Raw genomic sequence first — 12,156 nt, 5'->3', positions numbered from 1 at the left:
GTTGCCCTCTCCAGGTTCTTTCAGTTGATTGGCCCCAAACAGAGAGGGACGGGGGCCGTGTGGGGTGGAGATGGCTTCGTGTGGTGGGAAAGCACTGGAACGACTGCCTGGACGTTTTGGCCCCTGTTCTGCCCAGAGGGGTCGGCGCCCTAGTTTTGTGCCTCAGTGAGAGGGGGCTGGTTGACTGGAATGTAGTGGGTTGTCAACGTACATCAGTTTTTTGGGGAACTTTTTGGACTAGATTTTTTTCCACAGCTGATTTTCAAAATACTGGGGAAAGTTAATGATGACATACTTACTGAGAGAAGAGTAAATAAAACTAGTTTCACAGGGACTGAAATCCGTGAGATTTTAGGTAGAGATACCATGCAGCAAAGAGTAAACATTTGGGCAGTAAAACAGCAAAACCGCCTTCTTTTAGGGTAGCCATCTCACTAGCCTTGGTATTTTCTTTGGGGGGGGATCTTTAGCTGTCATTGTCTTTTAAGTGCTTTTTCCTTTAGATTTTTAAACTTGGCAGATAATCTTCATGCCATTGCATAGTGTTAAATCTTTCTTTCATGCTAAGAAATGCATTTTGCTTTGTTCCTTTTTAAACTTCACTTTTAGATGATTGAATTAAACATACCATTGATGGGAAAGGGCAAATACCAACTCTCTTTTCTTTTTAGAGGGGAATGTATTATTTCTATTTGAAATTTTATTTAAAATTTAAATTTAAAATCAAGCTTAAAATTTATTTATTTAAAATTTTAATAGCACTGACCGTTGTATCTATGATGAAGTCACTGAACCAAGTTCTACTTTAGAATATTAAAAGACCTTTTGTGTTTTTGAGCCTTTAAACTGTTTTTGTTTTTTTCTTGCCTCTGCTAGTAATATGACAGACTCATCTGTTATGTACTAATTTTGTGATTAGCCCTATTCTTTAGACTAGTTTATGGCCTTAAAATTTAATTTTTCCTATAAAAAGATAATATGATTACCAAGTGACTTTTCAACAGTATGTACTGTAAATTGTAGTCTTCTCTGTCTTGCTTTTTTATGCTGTTCAGATTGGAAAAATAAATGTTAATGCATCTTTTCATAGAAAAGTTATTAGAACTTTATATAACTAAAAACATTTGAGTTTTTTTTCAGGAGGATATTGAATAAAAGATAATAAGTTTATGCTTGTTTACCAGGCTATTTCTAATGTTGAAAAAGAAATGAAATAGTCCCTAATTGCCCTATCTATCAGTTTAATTAGAAATGTGTTAATGTTCTGTAAAGAAAAATGTGTGATTTTATGCTTTAGGTAATCAAAAATGTATGACCTTATGAATATAATACTCATGTAAAACACACATCCGGCATGCTTCTCTGACTGGTGCTAGAACCTCGCTAAATGATTAATTCATGAGTACTTTGCGTTATGATCTGTATTACCCACCATTTGCCATTTTCTTTTTCTTGTTGGTGTTTGTTGTTGTAGGTACCAGCAGACAGGTGTTAGGTGGCTGTGGGAATTGCACTGCCAGCAGGCAGGAGGAATTCTGGGAGACGAAATGGGATTGGGCAAGACCATCCAGATAATTGCCTTCTTGGCAGGTCTGAGCTACAGCAAGATCAGGACTCGTGGTTCAAATTACAGGCAAGTGCTCCTCTGCAGACTGTCAGTCTGTGGAGCTCAATTAATATTTCATCAGATGTATTGCTGTGGAGGAGGGTCTTGTGAATTATTGATGACATTTCAATTACAATATTCCTTTAATTCTTTTAGGGGGGACATCAAAGGGAAATTTTTACGAGACAGTGGAGCTGTAGGGCAGGAGAAATTAAACATGTAACACTGCTAATGAATTCCAGTCATTGATGCTTCGTTTTGCAGATGAGCCCCACTAGATATTTTGGGTCAATACAGTGTCTAAGGTTAGCTTCTGCAAATGGATTGTTTACAAACTCAATTATGTTAATATCAATAGTTTACACAATATGGAATTTTAAATTAGACATAATACCTTTAGTTCCATTTATTAAATTTTACATTAAAATATTTGTTCTGGCAGGAGACCAGGTGAGCATTACAGTAAGTACAAAGTCTATTCATGGGGAAAGTTGAATCTTTGGAGGATTTCTTTTATAATCATTATGCGTGATAGCATTTGTAGATGGTGCTTTTTTTTTTCAAATGACATTACATACTTGTCTGCTCACTATGCTTTCTCCCTACTCTCCCAGTCTTTAAGAATTTTATATAAATTTGAAAGTCAAAGTCTAAATAATAGAAATATAAAATGATAGAAAACTATTTTTTGGTTGTAATCTTTATTTTCTTTAGGAATTCAAATAAACTATTAAAACTTTAATCTTCTGAAAGAATAAACATTTAAACATGCTTGTTCTTTGTGGTAGGACTGAAATAGTTTATCTTGAAATCCAGTGAGCATTTCCATATTTAAGCTGTAAGTTGACTTTTTCTGTAAATCAGTAATGGTAGATGAATTATGTAAATCAATTAATGCTTGATGAATTATGTAGAGTATTTAATTTTAAACCCAGATAATCCAACAGCTCCTTGGATTCTAATAGGCTTTACCTAATGAGTAACAGCAAGATATTTACCAGACACTTAGGTTGTAGAAACCCCAGGCAGTCACAGGATGCGATTTGACGACCCCTTTACAAGAGTGTTAGTGTGCCTGAAGGCGGCCACAGCAGAACGTGACTGTCTACACTCTGGTTCATCAACAGAGAAATGTTTTCTGGAATGTTGTGTGTGTTGTGGATTAAGTTGCTTCAGTCGTGTCCGATTCTTTGCGATCCTATGGACGGTAGCCCGCCAGGCTCCTCTGTCCACGGGATTCTCCAGGCAAGAATATTGGAGTGGGTCAAATACAAACCATAAACTGTTAAGTAAAGAACTTTTTATTTTAATCTTCAGAGTTTTTTGCTTTGCTTTTATTCCTTACTCTTCTCATTAATTTAGCAGATCAACACATCCCATGAGCAGTACTTAAAGTTTTAGGATATTTTAGAAATACTTACACAGTTGTAGGAAGGGGAAAATATATTGGCGGATTTTTAAATATTAAATGTTCTGTTGTTACTACAATAAAGTGTCGAAGCAGAGTTTTTTTCTTCCGATACTGAAATTCTGCTACATTTCATGTGAAAACATTCCGTCTGAATGGAAAAGTCAAAGTTGAAAATGGGCATTTAGTGTTTTCTTGCCTAGGCATATCATTAATTCACCGTTTATAAAATGCTTTCTCTAAACAAGCCGTTTGCTCGGCTCGCCTCTGCGTTTCTCATTCGCTTTGGTTGGGTTTTGACGAGAATGCCCCAAGCTGCTCCAGATAGTTTCTAAGACTATCTTTCTTTTCTTAAATGATTTCTGGGATTTTGTTATTTCCCATCTCTTTTCTTCCCTTCCTTTCCTGTTACCATGAAACTTGCGTGGGGTCTAATATGCCATGCCTGGGAAACCTAAAATCATCCCTGCCGTGTAGTTTTGATTGAAAAATTAAAACATGTTCTCTCGAGTGGTGACAATCCAGCTAGGAGTGAGCTGTGGGCTAATAATGAGCAGCAGCTGTAATCACTTAACTGTCGATGTGCATCTCCTTTTTCCATAATGAAATAGTGTGGCACGTTGGGTTATAGCCCAGATCATCTTTATTAAGATAGTATCGGTAGAAGTGGCTTCCCAGAATGCAGTTATATATCAGCCAAACAACTGGTCTCTGTGCGTAGAGGTGTTCAGAGGAGCTTGGTCCCTTCTGTGCATGTGCCAGGGCAAATTGTATAACGTTTTTTCTCACAGTTTTATAGTCTGTCCTCCTTTGGAATCAGATGAACTTGGAGTCGTCTCTAGGTTTATGTCCTAAAGAGCAGTGGTCAGATGTGTAGTCAAACCAAGTTCTGCATGAGCCAGCATTGCTTCATGGGCTGTGTAAATTTCCTCTGAACTCTTGCAAGCTGTAGATTCTGGGGCTTTTATTTGAATGGTCTTAGTATCGTAATTTTAAGGTCAATGATCCTGAAACCATGGATGTCTCTGGGATACCAAGAAGGAACTTAATGGTAAAAAGAAGTTTTTAATTTTTGTTTCTTTAATGTGTTTTATATGTAATGTCTTTTAAAAAGAGGGAAAAGCGTACTTACTGGGCTAATAAAAATCTATACTGCCTGTTTTCCCGGTTCATAACGTATATACTATATACTTTTCTCTTTGCCATTCGTATTATAGTGATAGGCCCCTGAACTTGATGATGGAGAAGAAATAAATGGTTAACCTTGCAAACTTTAGTTAATACTCTGAAGTCTTGGATATCATTTAGGAAATTCCTAATTACAAATAAATGGACTGAAAAAGTTAATAAACTTTCAAAGGTAAATATTTTTACTTTGTAATTCCTGATAAGTTCAAGGCTATGAGGGGCAGATTTCTATCCTGCAGGTTGAAATATTTGACCACGGAGGTATTGACTTGTAAACTTACTAGGTAATCAATGATAATCAAAGATGAAAGAAACTGTAGCCAGTTTAGTAATTGGTACTAATTGCTCTAGTACCTTTAGCTCTTTCTTAAGATCGTCTCACTGGTATGGGGGCTGGAGAAGGGTGGGACAGTCGGTGTGATTGCTAGTGGGTGTGGCTGCCCCTTCTGACTAGTGGGTGTGGCTGCCCCTTCTGGAGAAGCCTGGGACAGTCGGTGTGATTGCTAGTGGATGTGGCTGCCCCTTCTGAGGCTCTGCAGCAGTCTAGGTCTGCTCCTGGATCCCACTCTGTGAAAACCTCCATGGTTTCCTAGGAGAATGGCAGAGATTGAAGGGCATAATAATGCCAAATAGATGTTCAGTTAGTCGCTCAGTCGTGTCTGACTCCTTGCGACCCATAAGCCAGAATAAAATGTTGGCCTTACGTAATGTTGTAGCAGTTGACAGCGACCATGTCATAAAAGGCGTATAACTGCTGTGTGACCTGCAAAGGCGTATGTACGTACTTATGTTTATTTGAAAGTGAGTTTGTTTTTAAATATTTTAGATAGTAAGTGAATATTGATAGCTCTCTAATTGCTCTTGGAGGATATAAGAAGTTGCTGCGTTTAATCCTATTAGGGAATGTTGTCACAGAAGGGGCCAGGGCAGAGCTGTACTCTCCCCAAGGAGTTTGAGGGTACCTGCCCTTGGGGGGAGGCTGAGACACTGCTGGGACTGCTTCAGGAGCTGTCAGCTCCTGGCTTCTTGTGATCTGAGCCCATTCTCTGGAGCAGAGGGGCAGGGGCAGTAACTAGCTAAAGGTGGGAGGATTTAGAAATGGGTGGAGGTATTTTGTTACATTGGAGTAAAAGGTCAGCCTTATTTAGGTTGTGGCTTGTTTTTCTACAAAATTACAGAGTATTTTTCAGTTGTGCAGATGAATATTTCCAGTGCTGTGTGGCTTAGTTTACAAAAAAAATATTAAGTTTGAGAATCATTTATTGAACTGTAGCAAAAAAAAAAAAAAGTCAACCATGATCTCCAACTCGAAAATAATCTCTTTTAATGTTTCAATATAGTTTTCTTTCAACCTTTTAAAAGAAGTTTTCATTAAAAAAGCCAATATTCTTTCATTGCCTTCTGTGATTTAGACATTGAGATCATTTAAAGAAGAAGCTATCCCTGTACTGTGAAGGAGCTTCACACAAATGCACGCGCGCGCACGCACACACACACACACACACACACCCCCAGGGTGACATATATTATGACAGGGTTAATGTGGAGTCCTAACTCGTGTGGATGCGCCAAGGAAGGGTCCTTAACCTGCCTGGAGAGAAAGGCACGGGAAGGGAGGAAGTTGAGGGCTGAAGGACAGGTGGAGTGTGGCTGGAAGAAGAGGGAAGGAAGGGACAAGGTGAAGGCTGAGAGGTCAGAGGAGTGTACGCTTTGTAAGAACTGAAAGAGGGCTTGTAGGGGAGTGCGGACCTGTGAGGGGCCGGTCAGGACGAGGGCTCTGGAGAGAGGTGATGCTGAAGAGGCGGCCCGAGGTCCAGTCCTCGTGGTCTCAGACAGCAGGGTGAGGTGTTTGGACTGTCTCAAGAGTGAGGGACAAACACGAAAAGGCTCTTAAGCAAAGGGATGAGGCATTCTGATTGTGCTTTCTTGAAAAGATGGTGCTAGAAAGTGCAGTATCCTGGGTAAGAGATGGTAGTGGCCAGAAGGGAGTGTTAGCAGTGGAGAGACAGAGTGACTCAGAGAGGAAGTGTGTGTGACATGAACTCTGTCGGTTGGATGCGGTGAAGAACAGCAGTGGGCAGAGGCCTGGATTTCCACTGAGGGTGCCTGGAGCATGGGTGGCAGCTCTTTCCATTGGATCAGGAAATTTGGGAGGAGGGACAGTTCAGGGGAGGGTGACCTGTGGTGCTGTGGGGACATCTGTGTGGAGGGACCAGCCGGCAGTTGGACGTCTGGGCGAATGGTACTTCTGAGCTCAGAAAAGAGACTGGGGCTGAAGACCTAGATTCACGTTACCAGTGTAAAGAGAGTGAGTGAAACTGTGAGGGTTAGTGAGATGGTAGCATGGGGAGAGTGTGTGCAGTGGGTAGCTTCAGATACTCCACATCCTTGTGGGCAGAAATAGGCAGGGGACAGAGAATGAGAGTTTGAAGGCGCCGGTGACTCTGCTGCAGAGTGAGAGGTAGGCCATGAAGGCCCCAGTGTCTGTCCGTCTCAGCTCCTGGTTGCCGCTGGTGGCCGAGTGTGAGTCTCGTATGGAAGAGGTTCCCACCGCTAGTTTGACTCTGGCTTGGGTTTCATGTTCTGCACCGACTGACACCCGTCTCTCAGCAGGACTGAAGGTGAAGTGGTAGAAACACTGATGTAGTGGGGTCTGGGCTCAGACAAGAAAAGGGCGTTGGTTCCATGTGGACAGGCAGGAAGCAGGGCGGAAGGGCACTGACTGACAGGTGCCTGCGGTATACTATGGATCAGGATATTTTGACTGCCAGTAGAAAGAATCCTGGCTTCAGTGTGGGTTAAATGTTTACATAACGTGTGCTACATCTAGGAACCTACCAAGGAGGCAGATTGTAGACACAGCGTCATCAGAAGCAGCCCAGGTTCTCCTGAGGCCAGTTCTTCTTGTGGTCATAAGATCTCTTTGCACAGGAACTCAACTGCCAGTGGCTGCTGAGCTCTTGTTTCCTCGTTCACATGCAGCAGGAGAGACCAAGAGATGACGCGACCCCTGACCTAGAGCCTAAGTGCTTCCTCACCATGAGCCAGCCAGTCTTCCCAGACCCCTCAGTGGACTGGCGAGCCTCTCTAGGGGAATGCTGTGTGCTAACAGGCTGAAGATGAACTGTGTTTCCAGCTTCTTCCCTCTTTGCCGTAACCAGACGGTGGTCAGAGTCCCATCAAGTACATGTCTGGGAAGGAAGAGGGGGCACCTGCACAAAGTTGTTCCGTTCAGAAGGAAAAGGGGGAGAGATGAATGTTGACATGGTGGCAATGACCAGTTTTCTGGCTCCCTATGTGTAAATGAATTGGGATGATTCCATAAATTATGTGGTTTTTAGAAAGACCTCGAAACTCTAATAGTATTTAGTATATACTGTTCTAAGCACTTTATACTTACTGATTTAAACTTCATATAACTGGCTGTTGTTCCCATTTTAAGATGAGAAACTGAAGTTCCAGAGCTGTGCAGAGCTGGGGTTCAGACCCAGGCAGTGCTCCTAGCTACTTGCCTGTGCAGTAGTAAAGAAAGAGGATGGTTTGTTTAGCCTGTCTCTTATTTGCAGGTGTTCAGGTAGTGCCCACTCTTTCTGCAGCGCAAAGAACGCTGCAGCGTGTATCTGGTCCACAAATATCTGCCTGGGATCGTCTGGTCAGCAGCGACTCTTGCTGAGGCTCTTGTATCTCCGTCCACAAATGTCTGCCTGGGATCGCTTGGTCAGATGCGGCTCTTGCTAAGGCTCTTTCTCTGTAGTGTTCGGCTGTTTTCCACAACACTGTGACGCTTGAGCTCTGTTGACTGGGGCTTTCTGGGAGAAATGGTCACTGGCGCTCACCCACTGGTTCTGTATCACGTGGAGAAGCGAACAGCATGCTGTAGTGCAAAAGCGGGCTGCAGCTGTCAGAAGACTGACTTGAGGCGTCGCTCCGTCTCCTGGTAACTGTGGCACCTTGGGCACACCAGTCTTCGGCAGCCTGAACACTGCAGGGTTCTCATCCTGCTGGCTTCCCTGAGCTGTGAGACTGAGTGAAATCCTGTGGGTGAAAACTCTTGATAAACTATAAAGCTTCAAACTGATAGAACATATTCTATGTTCACTTAGGTTGATATATACCGTTTATGCCTTCGCTAATCTGGAATAGAAGAAGAGAGAAAAGTTTGCTTGTTAGGTAGTTTTTGTTTGATTTACTTCACTGTAGATGATATTTTTAACACATTAGCTGGTGGTTCCTCTTAATACATGCGTCCACTCATTGATGAATGGGGCTGTAGGGATTTCACCAGGTGGGCTTATCCTCAGTAGGATTTTCCTTTTTGAGCTGTAGAGTTTTGTTTGTTTCTTTTTTCATGTTTTGGCAGTTAATCATCCGTATATGTCATTCACGGCTGTCTTTTCCTCTTGGACATTCTGGGTGCAGGTTCGAGGGGTTGGGTCCGACCATCATTGTCTGTCCGACAACGGTGATGCATCAGTGGGTGAAGGAGTTTCACACGTGGTGGCCTGCATTCAGAGTGGCAGTTCTGCACGAAACCGGGTCCTTTACCCACAAGAAGGTAACATTACAATACTTCAGCACCTTTTTGCTTGTTTTTGTTTTAAAACCTTCCATTTTACCTGATAGTCTTTGCTTTGATCCATTTATTTCTCAGATGTATGTTCTGATATTTCTTTCATGCATTGATTGTTCTTGATTCATTTTAGAACTCTGTATTTTCAGAACAGTTGTGAATGCAGGCTTTATCATTCTAACAGCCCATGGTGATGACAAGACATGTTCTTGTCCAGTGAAACACAAGCCTGATACCCTGAGTGGGACCAGAAATCAAGGGCCTTATGCAGTAGTTAACTGGCTGGATTTGAGGCATTACTGGCTTTAACAGTTTTAGGAAAGTAGGTACAAAATGCAATTAGTATTTTAATCAGTAAAGGCATTTGTTAACATGCTTTTAAAATGTGTTTTTAATGAGCAAAAGAACAGCCTGCCATTTTGACATTTTCGTTATTTGTATTATTGCCTTTTAGTTAATTAAGTTGCTTTTTGTTCTCTGAATCCTTGATTGCCATTTAAGTATAATCACTGTTCTTTGAAGGTGGCATTTCTTCACTTACTTGTTGTTTTAGCCACATCATCCAAAAGGAAGTTTATCATCTGTTCTTCTGTGGGTAGCATAGATAGCTTGTATTATGCTTTTTTAATTCTCATTTCTGTCTATCATCTAGACTGTAAACTCTGCAGAGTGGAGACTATGTCTTCATCATTTTTGTACCCCAAGTGCCCCTATAGCTGAATAGATGATAATTACACATTTTCACTGGGGTTTGCAGGTTTCTCTGTAGATGAGCAGTGGCAGTTTGTTATGAGCTCTTCTCTGCTGATTGTCGTAGCTCGTGAGTGAGGTCTTCGTGCCTTCTCTGCTGATTGTCGTAGCTCGCGAGTGAGGTCTGCATGCCCGTGAGAGCAGTGCCCCTGAGAGGGCTGGTGTTCACCCTGCTGAGTTAAGTACATGTGAGCCACTAAGCTCCAATGTCTTTGTAATTCTGCCAAGACCCCCTTTCCTCCAAATTCCTATTTGTTCATGATGATGAGTAAGCAGAGCTTTTGTTAGAAGTGAAACAGGAGTATCTATAATTTGGTAGCTCAAGTTTGGTGAGGTGGAATCTTGCTTTTACTAGCTGTTGTTGAAACCAGCTGACTTTGCCCTGAATTTTAAACGATAAATGGAAAACAAGTGAGTTGAAATAATTAATGAAGTGAGGTAAACGCTGCAGTTTTTAAAAAGTGGTTTTTTTAGTAGCATGAGAATAAGTTTCAATCATTTTTCTAGTCAAACTAAATTGTTATAACTATCTTGTTATCACCCTTGTAAAATATTTTTGATTGCTTTTTTCACTTCTTTGTCTTTTGACATTTCTTAATGTTTTGTATTGCAGAATCCTGTACTAGAATTCTTTAGTTGATGGCATATCTTTAAAAAGCATATTTTTCACATGTTCCTCTTTATCCTTTTATTTTCTTCTGTGCTTTTTCTGTTACACCTTCACCATATCATGGCCCACTTGTATTTCCTCTGTTAGCCTGAAAAGCAGCCTTCAAGCAAATGAAATGCATTGACTAACGAATGGAAATAGAATTGACATTGGTCAGTGCCTCTGTTGATGAGTCTTGCTTCCTTAACTTGCTTGGAGGGCAAACAGAACCTTAAAGAACAGATTATTCACTTTTTTTTGACAGTGATCTGCACCTTCTGAGATGTCTGGTTATGCACAGATACGTGCATACATATAATTGTTCATAGTTTTTCTAGTACTTAATGGTTTACCGAGGACTTTAATTTGAAAGTTTCTTACTTAAGTTTTGAGGAAAAGTAAGGAGGCCTGTGTTTTTACTCTGACCCTTAACTCTTTGTATGCTTCCTTTTCCGTTATGAAGCGTCTCATGTCCCTAAAGATGTAAGCTGTTATGCAAAAGATTGAAAAGGTGTTCTTCTGTATCTTTCAAACCATACTATCCACTTAGAAACACAGTTTATTATTAATATTAGTATCAGTTTATTATTTGTGATGAAAGCATATGGAAAATGTGTTAATTCCTCCACACAGGCCTTGTTTCCATTTCTGGAAACAAAATTCCTTTTTTCTGAACATTTCTGAGGTCAGAGCTCTGGCTTCTGGATGAAGCACTGAGGGGCATCTGATCGCTCTGCTGCTTCCTTTTGTGTGTGTTTTGTTGTGTGCAGAGTGTTGTTACCACCATGCACACTCGTTGGCTTACAGGTGTGTGTTAAATTGCAACAGAGTTTACAGTTCTTAATCACACTTCAAATCCTGCAAGTGCTGTTCTGTCCGCTAAGCCAGCATTTGATGTCTACCTTTCCATCCTGTAGGCTGAAATTCCTCTTTTCCATGGGGAAACATTCTGTGCCACTGGCTGTCCTGTCTAAATAAAATGGCAGCACTCTGGTATAGGGACATTCAGTGCTGGAGAAAATAGGGAAGGGAAGAGAATTTCTCTTTGGGAAGCTTAACAGTGTAATAATGCCAGAATTATTATTCAGTAGATTATTATTATTTTTCTAAAGTTTTGTTGTAACTTGCAGATGTTAAACTTTGAAATTTTTTAAAGTTTTTCATTTGGAAAATAGATATCAAATGATCAAGCAATTTCTCATGGAGCTTAGCTATCATTTTTCTTCCCTAAATTCCTTTTAGCTTCCCACCTCTCTCACCATGTAATCCTGTATTATCTTTGTTAATATTCATTTTGGTTGACAGCATAATTTTGAATTATCAAATGAATATTCAGCAACCATGCAAAAAAAAAAATGTGGCCAATATTTTCAATCAAATGATCAAATCGGATAAGAACATTTTCAGGCTCTGAATCTCCTTAATGGTCAGTTGAAATCTCATTTACTAGGAATCTAGGATTTTCCTTTTCTCATTATCTTTTATGATCCCTTTTTCTAATGGAGAGAAACTTGATACGTAAGTTGATTAATCTTTATTTGTTGAATTAGATCAGATCAGATCAGTCGCTCAGTCGTGTCCGACTCTTTGCGACTCCATGAATCGCAGCACGCCAGGCCTCCCTGTCCATCACCAACTCCCGGAGTTCACTGAGACTCACGTCCATCGAGTCAGTGATGCTATCCAGCCATCTCATCCTCTGTCGTCCCCTTCTCCTCCTCTGTCGTCCCCTTCTCCTCCTGCCCCCAATCCCTCCCAGCATCAGAGTCTTCCAATGAGTCAACTCTTTGCATGAGGTGGCCAAAGTACTGGAGTTTCAGCTTTAGCATCAGTCCTTCCAAAGAAATCCCAGGGCTGATCTCCTTCAGAATGGACTGGTTGGATCTCCTTGCAGTCCAAGGGACTCTCAAGAGTCTTCTCCAACACCACAGTTCAAAAGCATCAATTCTTCAGCGCTCAGCCTTCTTCACAGTCCAACTCTCACA

At 41.1% G+C, this 12,156-nt stretch overlaps 1 protein-coding gene across 3 annotated transcripts in view; it reads left to right on the top strand.

Annotated features, from left to right (window-relative positions):
* The window catches only part of ERCC6 (ERCC excision repair 6, chromatin remodeling factor), a 73,330-nt gene that overhangs the window by 33,479 nt on the left and 27,695 nt on the right, over nt 1-12,156 (top strand). For all 3 annotated transcript variants that reach the window (XM_024986668.2, XM_059882529.1, NM_001191343.2), the window contains 2 exons: nt 1,475-1,633; nt 8,622-8,757. In XM_024986668.2, the coding sequence (XP_024842436.1) occupies nt 1,475-1,633; nt 8,622-8,757 (295 nt within the window). The remainder of the gene's footprint in view (nt 1-1,474; nt 1,634-8,621; nt 8,758-12,156) is intronic.

This window comes from Bos taurus, chromosome 28 (assembly GCF_002263795.3).
Source record: "Bos taurus isolate L1 Dominette 01449 registration number 42190680 breed Hereford chromosome 28, ARS-UCD2.0, whole genome shotgun sequence".
NCBI classification, from domain to species: domain Eukaryota; kingdom Metazoa; phylum Chordata; class Mammalia; order Artiodactyla; family Bovidae; genus Bos; species Bos taurus.
The sequence above is the reverse complement of the archived record's forward strand: the minus strand, read 5'-3'. Positions and strand labels throughout refer to the sequence as shown.